This window comes from Eulemur rufifrons, chromosome 2 (genome assembly GCF_041146395.1).
Source record: "Eulemur rufifrons isolate Redbay chromosome 2, OSU_ERuf_1, whole genome shotgun sequence".
Taxonomy (NCBI): Eukaryota; Metazoa; Chordata; class Mammalia; order Primates; family Lemuridae; genus Eulemur; species Eulemur rufifrons.
Genome location: NC_090984.1, coordinates 32,539,205 through 32,556,207, shown reverse-complemented (window position 1 = coordinate 32,556,207; position 17,003 = coordinate 32,539,205). Strand labels below are relative to the sequence as shown.

The 17,003-nt window shown below is 38.4% G+C and overlaps 1 protein-coding gene across 1 annotated transcript in view; it reads left to right on the top strand.

The window, feature by feature from the left end:
* Nucleotides 1-17,003, top strand: part of TLN2 (talin 2) — a 394,205-nt gene that overhangs the window by 229,836 nt on the left and 147,366 nt on the right. The window contains exons 10-11 of the mRNA XM_069483220.1: nt 14,666-14,729; nt 15,937-16,041. Of these exons, the coding sequence (XP_069339321.1) occupies nt 14,666-14,729; nt 15,937-16,041 (169 nt within the window). The remainder of the gene's footprint in view (nt 1-14,665; nt 14,730-15,936; nt 16,042-17,003) is intronic.

The following is a 17,003-nucleotide window of genomic DNA, read 5'->3' as shown; positions in this document are numbered from 1 at the left end:
CTTGTGTTGTTCTTTAACTCACTGAGGACTTGTACGTGTGTTCTGTTGTGCCAGGTATAGGGAAGATACAAGAGAGATATTGTATACTAATTCCTTGCTGTCTGTGTGGTAAATAAACATACGAAATGGTTATTATGGAGAGGAAAAACTTGGCTCTGATGATTTCAACAAAGTCCAACGTCTTAACTATGCTTTAAATGCAGGATGGCATATGGAGGAAGTCAAAAGTTGCAGTGCAGGCTCTGGGGATGAGTAGGGATTGTTTCTAGAAGGGTGGAAACAGTATGGTACAAGAAGCAATGTTGATCTCAAAGAAATTGGCAAAATAGAAGGTAAATCTAAAAAAGAATTAACTCTGAAGACAGCAACAACAAAATAAATTATAACAATGACTAATTTCAAGAACCTTAGAAACATCTTAGAAAACTTAAAGAAGTGATCAGAGTAAAAGCTTTCTGTAAGACTGTATTGTATCAGAGAAAATTAGAGTTATTGATAAACTTTACACCTTAAATGAAGTATATGCAGTAAAATTGGAGGTAACTCTTCTCATAATAAAATTGTTGGGAAAAATACTGAAGGTAGCCTAAAGGAATAGAAATAGACTGTATTTGGAAACAAAGAAACAGACTTTACAAGTTCTTTAATAAAATTTTAATTACTGGTCAAAACAAACAAACAAAAAAATAGACTGTATTATTTCCAAACCAGTAGGACAATGGGGGCATGGAAGAAATGCAGACAACTTGAACATTAAAAATAGGACTTGTGCAGGGTGGATTATGGAAACAAAGTGAGAAAAATATGGCAAGAATGCATAAAGTAAATATTATATGATAAATACTTCTAAATATATTAGGCATCATACCAAATATAAGTAAATCAGACTCAATAGTTAATAAATGGAGGTTCTCATATTGGATAGTTCTTAAAAGTTCAGATCTGTATGATTTCTAAAAGGAACACTTAAAATTTAAGGACAAAGAAAAGTTTAAATGCGTGGAAAATGATGTGCCAGGAAATTACTAGTTAAAGCTGGAGAAATTACGTTTAAGGTCACACAAAATAGAGTTGAAGGCAAACAAAGCATAAGTAGCGATAAAGAAGATCACTGTAAAGGTAGAAGGGCTAATTCACCAGGATATTAAATGATTGTGACTGTATATGCACCTAACATTGCCTTAAAAGGAAAAATAAACGATATTACAAAAATTTCAGATACATAATTTTAATGGAGTAATTTAACATACCTCCCTCAGTAAATGATTAGTAGAACAAGATCAAAATAGAAGGAGGAAAATATTTATGTTAAGAGAAAGTAAAAATAGAAACCACAGAGAATCACTAAAACCCAAAAGCTGGTTCTTTGAAAAAGTTAATAAACTTAAGTAAACCTTGGATAGCTTTAACCAAGAAAAACCAAAGAAGAAAAAAGCCAAAATATTAGTAATGAAAATGGAGCAGAGCTACAGTCAGAGATTTTTAAAAGCATAACAAAACTTGAAACCAAAAAAAAATTTAGACAAAATGGACAATTAGAAAATCTGAATAGACCTATAAACTTGAAAAGAAATTGACTTATCAGTTTAAAAATATATCAATCAAAAAAACAACAAAATAAAAACTAGGCCCAGGTTATTTCAGAAAATAGACAAAAAAGTAAAGCTCTTCACCTTAATTAGAAACTAGCAGAACTATAATACCAAATTGAATATAGATCGTAAAAAGCTTTTAAGCTGAATATAGATGTCTTCCCCACAAAAGTTAATAAAATGTTGAACTAAGTCCAACATGACATTTGCCTATATGTTTATGTATAAGTGCAAGTTATAGCTAAATAGAATTTCTTCCAGGGATGCAAAGTTCATTTATGCAACAAATAATTCATTGAATGCCTTCTCTGTAGTAGACACCAGCCCCTGGGGATGCAGCAGTGAAAACACAGTCAAGCATTTCTGCCCTCATGGAACTTACATTCTAGTTCAGAGAGGCAGACAAGGACTAATAGGGAAGTAAAGTACATAATATGTTAAATGATGATGAATGCAAAGATAAAAAATAAAGCAAAAAAGGGGAATAGGGAGTATGTGTGTTTTAGGGATTGAGGGAGAATTTGCCATTTTAGAATGATAGCCAAGGAACACCTCGTAGAGAAGGTAATATTTGAGCTTGGTGGTTTAACATCAGGGGATGTGTTTATGTAATCTGCCATGTTAGCAGCTTTTTACAAAAGGCTGTGATTGTCTTCATTACTGGAGAGAAAGAATTTGATAAAATGAAACAATCTTGATTAAAAAAGAGAGACTTTGTGGCATACCAGGAATACATGGAAATCTTAGTCTACTAAAGGATATCTATAACGAGTATCCTAATTAATAGTTTAATTTAGAGGAATTCTCCTTAGTGTCAGGAAGGATGCCCGCTGTCAGTGCTTCTTGTCAACAGGATACTGATACCCTAACAAGGTGCAATAAGGCAAGAAAAGGAGATAAATGATATCGGGATTGGAAAAACAAAACTCCCAGTTGTAGGTGATACGATTATCTACAGAGATAATCAGTCAATCTACAGAGGAGCTTGTTAGAATTAACAGGAGTTTAAGCAAGATCTCTAGAAAAATCAGTATATAATATTAATAGCAAATAGTATTCCCATACATAAGAAATAGAAAATGTAATTGAAAACAGGAAAATACCTTTCACAACAACAACAAAAAGTATAATTTACGTAGGAAGGAAGCTGTCCAGCAATCGCCAAGATCTACCCAATAAAATGATAAAAGCTTGAATATCATAAAAAATGTGAACAGATGGAATTATTTGCTGTATTAATGATTTAGAAAGACTTGATACCAGATAAAGCAGTTCTACCTAAATTGATCTGTAGATTCAGTTCAATTCAAATCAAAATCCTACTTATCTAATAATGAGAAACCCATTCGTAATATGGATATCTCAATAAAGCTGTTATAAATTAATATGAACTAGTCAAGGCTCAGGAATGGCCAAGGCTAATTAAAGAGATAAGGAGGGCTCATACAAATATCACAGTTTCTTATAAAAATACAGTAATCAAAACACTATTATTGTCATAGAGTGATATGGTGATTCAAAGACTGATAAACCTACCTTGATTAAAATTAAAATACCTTATTAGGCAAAAGACATCATCAAGTTAAGAGTAAAGCTTCAAACTGAAAGAAAAAATTTGCATATTTGTAGTGCATACTGTAAGAACAAATTAATATCCAGAAGATATTAAAAATGAAAGAAAATCTTCTAAAAAAAGATCACCCAGGACATCAATAGGCACTGTAAAGAGGAAGAAACTCAATTGGCTTATAAAGATATAAAAATATGTTCAACCTGATAAGTAATCTAGAAAATGCAAAATCAGAAATACAGCATTTCACATCTATCAGGTGTACATAAATGTAAATGTATGAAAACACCAACATACTTTATAGAGGAAACAAGACATTTCAGAATATGAACCTCTGTATTTAAAAATATACACACAAGGAGAAACAGGATATATTAGTCATAGATGTAAGGAGATACAGGAACATTAATATATCCATGGAAACTATTTTCGAGAAAGTAGCTACCATTAGATAGAGAAAGGATATGGGAGTTCAGCTAATTCCATAATCTCTCTTTCGTTAATAACAGAAGTAACAATTATAAAGCCAGTACGGCCACATGTTAACATGTATTTCTCCTTGGTGGTAGGTAACGTAAATTACAAAACATGTAGTTTTCTGTCATTTGAAATGTTTCACAATTAACATTTCTTTTGAAAAGACAGTTGCAATACTCTGGGCTTGAAGTGATAAACGCTTGCATTTGCTGAGGTTAGACGTATAACATGTGGCCAAGGCAAAATTAGTAGGTACTGGAGGCCACGTGAAAAGGTTCCATTACTCTGCGCGTTACGGGAAGAAACGGTCCTCTGGTTGGGTGAAAGCAGGCAGGTTGCAGGCTGAGAAAACCTCTCTCGTCTTTGGTTACCGCAGCCCCCTTGTCCTGTTTGGGAATTCCTCAGAAGTGTTTTACTGAGAAAACAAAACAACCTAGGGTATGAATCTTTGTTGAGAAAGAATTTAGAGTGGACTTGGAAATTTTCCCCCACAAACTCGAGATAACTCTACTGTCAACAAGCAAAGCTTTTGACACAGTAGGAGGTCTTAAGTCGGTTTTTTGCTTGGCATCTGTCCAAACACACGTTCTTCCTTTGGAATTGGTTGTCTGCGTGCTTTTGTCCGAATAATTTGACTGTCAATCCTGTTTTCAAACTAGCCATAAAGCAGGCGGTTAGCCTTTTGCTTTTTATCAGCCAAGGCCCTCCCTGCTATTCCTCACCACCACCCTCCCACGATTATTAAATAAAAGTGAAATACAATAAAAGGGCATTTGCATACTTTTGTGCAGTATTGTTTCCTCATCGACTGCCTTTGTCCTGTGTTCCTCACACCCAGGGCGTTCTTTCTTCTCGGTGTGGGGAGGTAGGACCATTGAGTGGCCCCTGCGCTGTTTCCTCCTAGCACAGCCTCCTGAGCTTGGTGCCTGCCTCCTTGACTGCTTTCAGACTCCAGAACTCTCCAACCGGGAGCCCCTGAATTTATCCAGCCCTGAGCTGTCTGAGTTCCTGGGCAGTAGCCCTTCCTTAGGTTAAAGGGCATTTGGATTGGTTCAGGATCACAGAACTCTACTGTGTGGCGGGGATAGGTCTTCAAGCTCAATTCTCACCCTTCTACTGTGCTGCTATGGTTGGAACAGGTTTCTTCCAAAATTCAGGTGTGCTAATATGTATTAAGAGGTGGGGCCTTCAAGACACGGTGATTAGGCCCTGAGGGCTTCTCCCTTATGAGTGGGATTAGGGCCCTTGGTGTAGTACTCAGCCTCCTCGCTCTTCTGCTTCGTGAGGACACGACGTTCCTCCTCTCGGGTGGGGAGCAGCCCTCTCCCGACAGCTGAACCTGCCAGTGCCCTGATCTCGGACTTCCCAGCCTGCAGAACTGTGAGAAAATAAATTTCTGTTCTTTATAAATTACTCAATTTGTGGTATTCTGTTGCAGCGGCACAAATGGACAAGCACACAGGCCATCTTCGCTCTCCACTTTTTCTTACCACCCTAACCATTTCCCAACTCAGTCAATGCTTCCATCTACCCATATCGTCACCTTGCTTAACCAGAACTTGATACTCTCAGTCACATAGACATTTTAATCTTTGAGTCTGGATTCAAATCCAGGTGTGTCTGATTCCATAATTTGAGCTTTCAGCCCACGGTGCCTCCAACTTCAGTCTGCATCGGAATCATCTAGAGGGCTCCTTAAAGCACAGATTGCTGCACTGCAACCCCAGAGCCTCTGATTCAGCAGTCTGGGGTGAAGTCTGAAAATCGGCATTTCTTTTTGTTTTTCTTTCTTTTTCTTTTTTTTTTTTTTTTGTAGAGACAGGGTCTCACTCTGTTGCCCAGGCTGGAATGCTGTGGCAGAATCATAGTTCACTGTGGCCTTGATTTCCTGGGCCTAAGCGAAGTACTCTTCCTGCCTCAGCCTTCCAAGCAGCTGGGACTACAGGTGTGTGCCACCACACCTGACTTTTTTTTCTCTCCCCCCCCCCCCCCCCCCCTCCCACATTTTGTAGGGCCTGGTTCTCGCTATGTTGTGCAGGCTGGTCTCAAACTTCTGGCCTCAAGCAATCCTGTCGTCTCAGCTTCCCGTAGTCCTGGGATTACAGGCATGAGCCACTGTGGCCAAAAATTGGCCCTTCTGACAAGTGCCTAGGTGCTGCTAGTTCTGCGACCACACTTTGAGACTTTCATATGATCCCAGATTTGAGATATTGTTGTTAATCATTTGGTGATTGAACATAAAGGTGGGAGTCAGGATCCTGGATGTTCCAGTGTCCTTTGGATGATGCTGTCCCTATTGTATTTCTCTGTTTTTCCTACCCTCTGTTCCTCCACCCTCTGCTAGGTAGACACCTCACTGCTTGGTTTGTATGTTCACGCTGATGCCTTCAGCTCTCACAAATGAGCGGACATCCCTTGTTTTCAATTCATGTGAGCAATAGCCTTCACAGGCGGGAATCCTCTCTGTTTTTTAGGTGGTAAAACCAGCCTAGATAGGTGGTGACTGACTTGCACAACTTGGTGGCAACGCTGGGATAGATGAGAGGCAGTTAACATTTCCCCAAGTCATAGCTGCCTCCCCATGTACTTGTAACTTACAGCCAGACCAGAAAACGTCTTTGGGACTCTTTCTTGGGAATTACTTGTAGAGGCAGCTTGAATTTTACATAAGAACGTGAGGTTTTATTATATATACAATGGAATATTAGCCTTAAAAAAGGAGATCCTGCCATTTGCAAATAGCATGGATGAGCTTAGAGGACATTATGTCCTCTAGGTTAAAATAAGCCACACACAGAACTTAAAATACTGAGGAATCTCACGTATATGTGGAATCTTACAAAACTCAAATACATAGAAACAGAGTAGAAAGGTGGTTACCAAGGGTAGAAAGATGAGGGAAATGGGGAAGGTGGTGGTCAAGGGGTGAAGAGTTTCAGTTATGCAGGATACATGAGTCTAGAGAGCAAATATGCCTCATGTATAGCATGAGAACTTCAGTTAATACTGTACTGTATACTCGAAATTTGCTAAGAGTAGATTTTAGGTATTTTTTGCCATAAAAGTAACTATGGGAGAGGATAGATATATTAATTGGTTTGATTGTAGTAGTCATTTTACCATATGTATATCAAAGCATGTTGTATACCTTAAATATATATAATTTAAAAATTGTAACTCATCCTTAAAGAAAATGAGATTTCAGTGAAAATAGGGATTTGAATCCAGATCCCTTCCCTGGTTCCACTGGCTTCTGGGCATTTCTAAAAGATTGCTACCACATGATCCTTAATTATCTTAATCTGATTGGTTTTTGTTATTTTATTCCAAAGGGTCTGAAATACTAACTACACGTGGTGGCATTTGACTAGAGGGTAACTGGGAGAGGCCAGGGTGTCTAGTGGTCAAGAGCATGGTCTCTGGTGTCCACAGATGAGATTTAACTTGTGGCTGTAACTGTGGGCATCTTACTCAGCATGACTGAGCCCCAGAGCCCATGTATCTATAAAGTGGGATTATTTCTTCCTGGGGATTTTGTCAGAATTTAATTAATCAACTTACGTGTGTAAAGCACCTACGACAGTGTTTGACCTTCAGTAAATGGCAGCTATTGTTAGCCATTGTTAATAACAGAAATCCTCTGAGTGGCTTGGATCATTGATTGGATAATCCAAAAAATTGTTTAAAATGTAAAATCCTAACAAGTGATGTCTATCTCTCAGAAACCCTTTATTTTAACTTTAACTTTTGAATTCATTGCTGTCTTTCGATGTAGGGCCAAGGATTTTTCTTTGTGTGATTCTCGGCCAGTTGGGTTTCTAGACTGTCTTTCTTATATGAACCACACATAATGCATCATCGATGAGGGGATCTAGACAGTCATGAAGCAGTCTGAAGGCAGAATATTTTTAGATTTATTTGTTTGTGTAGATTTAGGGGGTACAAGTGCAGTTTTGTTTCATGTATATATTGGGTGGTGGCAAGATCTGGGCTTTTAGTGTAGCCATCACCTGAATGGTGTATATTGTATCCATTAAGTAATTTCTCATCCATTACCCCTCTTCTATCCTCCCACCTTTTCAAGTCTCCAGCTTCTGTTATTCCACAGTCTCTGTCCTTGTGTACACGTTATGTAACTCCCACTTATAAGTGAAAACACGTGGTATTTCACTTTCTGTTTCTGAGTTACTTCACTTAAGATAATGGTTTCTAGTTCCAACCATGCTGCTGCAAAAGACAGGATTTCATTCTTTTTTTTTATTGCTGAGTAGTATTTCATGGGGGAGGGGTGTATACATGTGTGTGTGTGTATACACACACATCATATTTTCTTTATCCAGTCGTTGGTCAGTGGGCACTTAGGTTGATTCCATACCTTTGCTACTGTGAATAGGGCTGTGATAAACATATGACTGCAGGTATCTTTTTAACATGATGATTTTTTTTTTCCTTGCGTAGATACCCAGTAGTGGGATTGCTGGATCATAATGGTAGTTCTAGTTTCAGTTCTTTGAGGAATCTCCATACTGTTTTCCATAGAGGTTGTACTAATTTACATTCCCTTCTCAGTGTATTCCCTTTCTCCATATCCTCACCAATATCTGTTATCTTTTTACTTCTTAATAATGGCTATTCTGACTGGTATAAGATGGTATCTCATTGTGGTTTTAATTTGCATTTCACTGATGATTAGTGATATTAAGCATTTTTTCATATGCTTGTTGGCTATTTCTTTGTATGTCATCTTTGGAAAAATTTTCATGTCCTTTGCCTACTTTTTAATGGGGTTATTGGTTTTTTGTTAAGTTGTTGAAGTTCCTTGTAGATTCTGGATATTAGTCCTTTGTTGGGGGCATAATTTGCGAATATTTTCTCCCATTTTGCAGGTGGTCTGCTCACTCTGTTGATTATTTCTTGTGCTGTGCATAAGCTTTGTGTTTACGTCCCATTTGTCTATTTTTGATTTTGTTGCATTTGCTTTTGAGGTCTTGGTCGTGAATTCTTTGCCTCGGTCAATGTCTAGAAGAGTTTCTCCTAGGTTTTCTTCTAGTATTATTATAGTTTCAGGTCTTACATTTAAGTCTTTAATCCATCTTGAGTTAATTTTTGTATGTGGTAAGAGATAGGGCTCCAGTTTCATTATTTGCATAGGGTAATCCTATCTTCCTAGCACCGTTATTGAATAGGGTGTCCTTTCCCCAGTGTACATTTTTGTCAACTTTGTCAGTGATCAGTTGGCTGCAGGTATGTAGCTTTATTTCTGGGTTATCCATTCTGTTCCATTGATACAGAATATTTTTAGATTTTTATGATTTTCTTTTCAGTATTTTACGGTTGTCTCATATCTAATAACTTTTTGTAAATATTTACCTTTAGGAAGCACTCAGTAGCTCAGTTTTCATACTCTTTTAGCAGTTTATGGGCCATGTCAGTACATAATCATGTGATACGCAGCCAACTGCAGCAGATTGGAGAGCAGATACAGGTGACTCGGCCAGAGCGAAGTCAGGGTCCTGAGAGAGGAGTCTATTGGCTGCAAACTTTCAACCTCTCGTGGATCTTAGAGCGTAAGAAGAGCATTGATTAGTCTACACACTTACTGGAGTGGAGGATCTAATATTACATTCAGAAAGGGCAATACTTAAAAGGCTGGCAGGAGGGGGTTTGGAGGAGGAGTGAGTCTAAATATTAATACATGACTTTTAGATGGCTTCTTTTTTAAGGTAAGAATAATTAAGGAGGCAGATGGGGAGGGACTTTGCTTGGCCAGAGCTTGTTTAATTAGAAGAATTTCCAATCAGGTTTGAGAGTCTTACCTGTTTGCTCAGAAAAGGCTGACAGATTTCACTTGAATACATGTCCCAGATGTTAGGAGCCTTCCAAACTCGGGTTTGATAATCAAAACAACAACTGCTGCACTGCTGGCTGGCAGGCATTGATGACACACTGCCTGCTCATTCCCACTTTGTGCTGACACTGTGCTCGTGGCTAGTTTACTGGGGGAAAATGCATGTCACATGCACACACACATACATACTCTTATATTAAAATACTTTAAACTCCCCCAAAACCCACTCTTTGGATAGCAGGGGTAATGGGTCTCATACACCTTCTGAAGTTGGTTTTAGTACCTCCCAAAGAATGGATGGGAGGCAGATTCAGGTGGGTTGGTTTGCTGAGTTTGGATCAGGGAAGCTTGTCACAGCACGGGACTTTCTTGCCATGGCTTTCCAGCCTGTTCTGCCCCTGCTGGGCCGCTGGATGCCACCATCCAGCGTTCTGGTAATAATCATTGCTCTGAGGGGGCTTGACGTGGAGCCCTTTGGGGTGCTTTAGCCAACCTTAGCCGGGTCTCTCGGTTGATGGTGTATAGGAGCTACTGTCTGGGGGTCACAGCAGTGATCATGATGCTTCTTCCTTATTTTAAACACGCTCCTGGGGGAAAGTCTGAAGCAGCTGCGTGTTCGGTTGGACCCACTCTCGGTCTGGGAGGTCAGAGCTCGCTGCTACTTACTGACAAGTCCTGTGACCTCAGCTAAGTCCTCACCTCTCTGAGACTCAGTTTCCTCCTTGTGGTATTGGCGCCTTCCAATTCACTCTGAATCGTTCATTTTTGTCCCTGAAGTTGCTTAATGATAATCATAACATCTAAGCTATTGCTGATGAGATATTTCTTAGATCCTTCCTGCTGACTGACTTGGGGTCTCTTGATGAGGCCAGAGTGTTGTACTCATGCTGAGACCCAGATCCCTGAAATTCCAGGAAATGTACTTAACAACTTTCCCCCACAGAAGTAGTTTGCTGATCGACCAGACACCGTTATTCAGGTCTTAATGGACCCTCGCCTGCCCCTCCCTGCTCTTGTTTTGCTGGAGTATTTTAAAGCAAATCCCAGACGTTATATTGTTTCACCTGTAAGTACTTTGGTGTTTCTCTAACAATAGAGAATTATTTTCAATAATAACAAAATTTTTAAAAATAAGGCACACAGAAAATCCACCTTAACACCCAACTAAATTAGCAATAACTCCTTAGTATCATCTAATACCTAGCTTGTGTTAAATTTTCCCTCATTGTCTCAAAAATGTCATTTTGTACTTGTTTCATATCGGAATCTATACATAGGCCTACAAATTATATCTGATGTTTTTTAAAACAGCTATATTGAGATATAGTTTACATACAATATGCCCATTTTAAGTGTATACTTCAGTGTTTTTAGTGTCTTCACAGGATTGTACAACCATCATAATCTAATTTTCAAGCATTTTTGTCTCCCTGGAAGAAACCCTATGCCTATCAGCAGTCACTCTGCTTTTTCCCATTCCCTCCCCCAGCCTTGGCAACCACCAGTCCTTTCTGTCTCTGTGGATTTGCCTGTTCTGGACATTTCTTACCTGTGAAATCATACAGCTTTTCTTTTGTGACTGGCTTCTTTCACTTAGCACAGTGTTTCCATGTTGTAACATGTATCAATACTTCATTCCTTTAGATCACTGAATAATTTTCGGTTGTATGGATAAACCTCATTTTGTCTGTTCGTCAGTTGATGGACTTTTGAGTTGTTCCCACGTTTTGTCTATTATGAATAATGCTGCTGTGAATCTTTGTGTACAAGCTTTTGTGTGGACATGTTTTCATTTTTTTCTGGGTACACACTGTGTAATAGATTGCTGTTTTAATATTTTAAGAAACCACCAAACTGTTTTTCAAGGCAGCTGTACCGTTTTACATTCCTGCCAGCAATATATGAGGGTTTCAATTTCTCCATGTCCTTGCCAACACTCACTATTGTCCATCTTTTTGATTGTAGCCGTCCTAGTGGGTGTGTAGTAGTATCATCACATTGTGATTTTTCTTTGCATTTCCCTGTTGGCTAATGATGTTGAACATATTTTCATGTGCTTACTAGCCATGTATATATATCTTGTATGTCATGTGTATCTTGTATATCTTCTTTGGAGAAATGTTTGTTCAGATCTTCTGCCTATTTTTTTTTTTGATTAGGTGACGTATCTTTTTATGCAGTTCTAAGGGTTTTTATGTATTGTGGTTGTAATTCCCTTCTTAGCTGTATTACTTGCAAATATCCCTGCCCCCATTCTGTGGACTTTATTTTCACTTTCTTGGTGGTATTAGTTGAAGTTCATGAGTTAATTTTGATGTGTTCCAGTTTATTTATTTATTTATTTATTTGAGACAGAGTCTCACTCTGTTGCCCAGGCTAGAGTGGCGTGGCGTCAGCCTAGCTCACAGCAACCTCAAACTCCTGAGCTCAAGGGATCCTCCTGCCTCAGCCTCCCGAGTAGCTGGGACTACAGGCATGCACCACCATGCCCAGCTAATTTTTCCTATATATATTTTTAGCTGTCCATATAATTTCTTTCTATTTTTAGTAGAGATGGGGTCTCGCTCTTGCTCAGGCTGGTCTCGAACTCCTGAGCTCAAACAATCCGCCCACCTCGGCCTCCCAGAGTGCTAGGATTACAGGCGTGAGCCACCGCGCCCGGCCTATTTTTTTTCTTTTGCCTCACATGCTTTTGGTATCATATCTAAAAAGCCTTTGCCTAAACCAAGGTCATAAAGAATTACTCCTGTATTTTCTTCTGAGATTTTTACAGTTTTAGCTTTTACATTTAGGTCTGTCATCCATTTGGAGTTAATTTCAATGATGCTGTGAGGAAGAGAGCCCAACTTCTTTCTTTTGCATGTGGATGTCCAGTTGTCCAAGCACTGTTCATTTAAAAAAAATTCTTTCTCCATGGAATTGTCTTGGAACCTTTTTTGAAAACCGGTTAACCATAAATGTGAGAGTTAATTTCTGAACTCTCAATTCTGTGTCTGTCCTTATATCAATACTGTACTGTCTTTGTTACTGTAGCTTTGTAGTAAATGTTTCTTAACTTGCTTTTGATCTATGACTACATTCTTTTCACCACCACCCCCCACCCCCCAAACCATTTATTTCTGTGGACCTGGGTTGTTGTTATAGAATTTCCCATGTTTGGATTTGGCTGAGTATATCCTGATACTATCATTGAACATGCTCCTCTAGTCTTCTTTTTGTAAACTGGTATTTAGATCTTAGGGGCCTTAATTAAATTCAGGTTCAATTATGTATTTCCTTGTGCCAGGAAGCCAGGAATACTTTCTAAGTGGTGCTGTATACTTCCTTTTGCATCAGTCAGGAGGCATTTATTGTCTGGTTATCCTACTTTCATTAATACTGAAATTGATCAGTGGGTTTAGATGTCATTATACTGATCCATCTGTTACAAAGTTCCCCATCAGTTTGTCATTTACTGGTCTTTGCAGTCATTGAAGTTTCCTTTGATTTATCAGTTATTTCATTAAGAGTTATAAAATGATGATTTTGGACTTCTGTTATTCCTTCTACATTTCTTACCTGTGATTGTCCCACGTCAATGGATAGAAACATCAGAATAAATGCTTGCTTCTTTCTCTTCGTTTATCAGTTTTCAGGATAAGTTTGGTGCCCTAGCAGCCTTCTGAGGTGACTCTTGGTTTTTGTGAAAGATCTTTATGGATTTTGTATATCCATGTTTTAACCTGTGGCAGTCATCCTTTTATCAGATGCTCAAATTGTCCCATCACATGAAATTAACTATGTGATGTATGGGATTTGCTTCAGGGTAATCCAGGGGGAGGATTTGTGGGTGGGGAAGTAGAGGGGTCAGCATTGGCCGCAGGTTGATGATTGTTGTCGAAGCCAGATGATGGGTTCATTATACTGCTTTCTCTTATTTTATATAATGTTTTTAAAATCATCCCTTTTTTGGCCAGTAGGAATCCATTGATGTTGGCTCCGGTACCATTTTGGTAGCCTTTTTGATTCAAGGCACAAGAAGTCCCAGAAATATTTTATACATTTCCTTCCCCAGACCTGGAATCGGTTATTTCCCCAAGACTCCCTGGTTCCTTTTAGTGAAATTGTTTTTAGAAGAACACCTGGCCGAGGCACGGGGCGCGCTGGCACCACCAGGTTGTACTTACTCCTGGCCTCTTCAGAGGACACAGCTAGAAAATGGCTTTTTTGGAAAAAGAAAAATGGATCAGACACTCAGGCCAGTATTTCCAATTCACATAAAAGACTGCAGGATTTTTAGTCAAGTCTTTTTCCTTTTATTTATTTTTATCTATTTTATGCTGAAAATCTTGGTTTCTAACAATGAACATAATTACTCATTTACTTTATCCTACTTATATGTAACATCCTACTTAATAGATAACGTAATATCCAAATTTTATTGTGTGTGTATATGGGGGTGGGGAGGAAAAGTGTTAGTTTTAAAATATTGATGTCAATATTTTTACTGACAAGTCTGTGGTTCCTTTTGTCCTTAAGATATAGCCCACTAAGGTGGATAGTCAAAAAACTGTTTTTGAAATTTACTTGAAAAAATTATTCTCCCTGTAGTTAGGTTGTCATCTGGATATACTGTTAAGTTCATTGGTTTCGGTTTGCTTTTGACTTTTCGGTGTTGCTTTTGTTTGATTTCATGTGGTTCAAAATGAAAACTATAATACAAGAAATACTTAGAGACATTTAGTTTCCATCCCGTTCCTTCTCCTTGTTTATTCCCTCTTCCCGTGGGGAAGCATTTGTATTAGTACCAGGCTTATCCTTTCATTATTTAAAAAAAATAGAGACAATAGAAAATAATGTTTTTAAAATAAAAATATTTTCCTTCCTTTCTTACAAAGGGTAACATACTGTACACTCTTGTGCTCTGTTGTTCCTCCCCCCCCCCCCCACTTTATAATATATCTGGGAAATTCTTCCCTCTTTTTAAATATGTTAGTCTGACCTTTTTTATCAAACTGGTTTTATGTCCACATCCTTATTTAAGTGCATTATAGGATATGGCAGTCTGGTATTAATTACTCCATAAAATATTGGTGAGAGTTAGTGACTTAACTGTGAGTTTCATTAAAAGTCTTTGCTTCGCTTCTCATCATAGAACATGACAAATGCCTTATGTTCTTTTAAATTTCTCTCTCTCAGTCTAAAGGAGTTCCTGCCCAAAGAATACATCAAGCAGAGAGGAGCTGAAAAGAGAATATTTCAGGTACTGGAAATCTTACAGAAATTTATTACTCTCCTCACTCCCTATCCTCATTTATTAGTATGAGGGGCCTCTGCACATGATAGTTTTATGCCTCGTGCCTGTACTCTTAGGTAATAAATGATTAGTGACTCAAGAGTAAAGAAGCTGACAGTTCTACTTTGGGCAGATTTATTATCTTAATCCATACTTTCTTGCTAAAGGTTACTTAGCCCTTCTGAGAAAAATATGCATACATTTAATTCCAAAGGCATTATCTTGGTAACATGGAAACAAGGTGATAGACCATTAACATGCCCTGATGAAAAAAGCTATAAAAAGTAGCTTCTTTGTCCTGAGCTTTGTTTTTGTTTTGGAGACAGAGGCTCACTCTGTTGCCCAGGCTAGAGTGAGTGCCGTGGTGTCAGCCTACCTCACAGCAACCTCAAACTCCTGGGCTCAAGTGATCCTCCTGCCTCGGCCTCCCAAAGTGCTAGGATTACAAGCGTGAGGCACCACACATGGCCACCTGAGCTTTGTTTTTTGAAGCTAGAATTTGGGAACTAGTGCCTTTTTAAAATCCAGGGTTATTCTAAAACCCAGAGACTTGTCCATTCTAGGCAACCAGTAAGAAAAGTCCTAAAACTTTGCCATGAAACAGCCACTCTAGTGAATCCAAGATACTAAAGTCTTTTTTGATCCTGAAATGCAAATGTAAATTAAAGTACAAATTTCATGTGTATAAAACATACTTTTTACCCAGTATTGTTAATGAGTACTGTCATGTACAGGCATGTATTTACCCTGCTCTTTGGAAAAAGATATATTTTGGATGGATGTTAGAATGATACCTCTTCTGAGAAGAACATTTTTCTCTAGCAATCATTTAAAGTGTTGGCTCTGAACCTTTTGGGACATGGAGTCCTTCGGAAATCTGATTACAGTTATGGACCCTGTTCCTGCCACACTGCACGTGTGCATGAATTATCACATTTAGTTGTAAAATATGTATGCTATTGGGGCTCAAACTCTGGTTTGATAAGCCTTGTGCTATAGAGAGCTTTCTGTGTGCTCTGATCCTCGGTCAGCAGAAGCCTGTGTCCTGGAGAGGGGTCTGAGACACAAATGTCACCTACTGATTGTTCATAGCATGTGTAGTAACTACCTCCTACCAAGTACCTCTGCTGGCAGAGCTGCAGTAACTGGGCCCCGGCTACTGTCACTTTTGCAGGAACATAAGAACTGTGGAGAGATGAGTGAAATAGAAGCCAAGGTCAAGTACGTCAAACTCGCCCGGTCCCTCCGCACATACGGTGTGTCCTTTTTCCTGGTGAAGGTGAGTTGGGCAGAGTGGAGAAGAGGGTTCACCTCTGCTACTTGTTTTTCTTTGGGTAAAGCATTTGATGTTAGGCTTGATTTGTCAGACCCAGACCCCTGGCATCTGCAGGTGGAGCATCTGGCCAGCGCCTACGTCCACTGTGAATAGCATCAACTTCCATTTGTATTCTTGAGTTTTTCTGTTGTCCTTCAAGTGTGAAATTTCTGTCTTACGTTCACTCCATCTTCCATTAATCCCATCCAACTTGACGCAGAGTTTGTTTTGGTGATGTGCTAAAAAAAAAAAAAAAAAAAAACTTATGCCTCTTGCACGTAACTCAGTAAATTTAGGATAATAAATAACACACAGAAAACTACATGTAATTAGGAAGAGAAGTTGAATAGCAAATTATAGAAAATATAAGTTTTTTCTCCAAAGACAATTTAACATCTAAGAACAACCTGTCCATGGGTCAGTAGGGTGATTAGGGGTAGAGTGCAGATCTTCTGGTTACAGCAGAGTCTTGCATATTTGATCAGACCACATCTCCTTTTACAAAATTATTTAAGGCAAAACAAGAAAGTGATAGAGATTTCTTTTCTTGCATTTTCCCTCTCTCTTTCCTTTCCTTCTCCCTGTCCCCTCCCTCCCTTCCTTCTCTTCTTTACTTTTTTAAGTTATGTCTCTTTGAAGAGAAGAAGGGGTTAAGAAAGGGTTAAGAAAGTAAGCAGCACTTGCAACTTGTATATACATATTATTCAAGCTTTCATTAATTGTGTTTTTGTTACTTTATGCAATGTTTTTAGTGCATTGCTCACTTTTATTTTTTGCTCAATGGTCCTCTTTAGTAAGCCATTTTATTTTATAATTGTTTTTAATAAATATAATCTACTTGACCATAGTTTTCCTTATTTTAAAAGTGGTACAACTGAAAATTTAGGAATGATTCAATATGAATTAATGAACCTTGTAAATAAGAT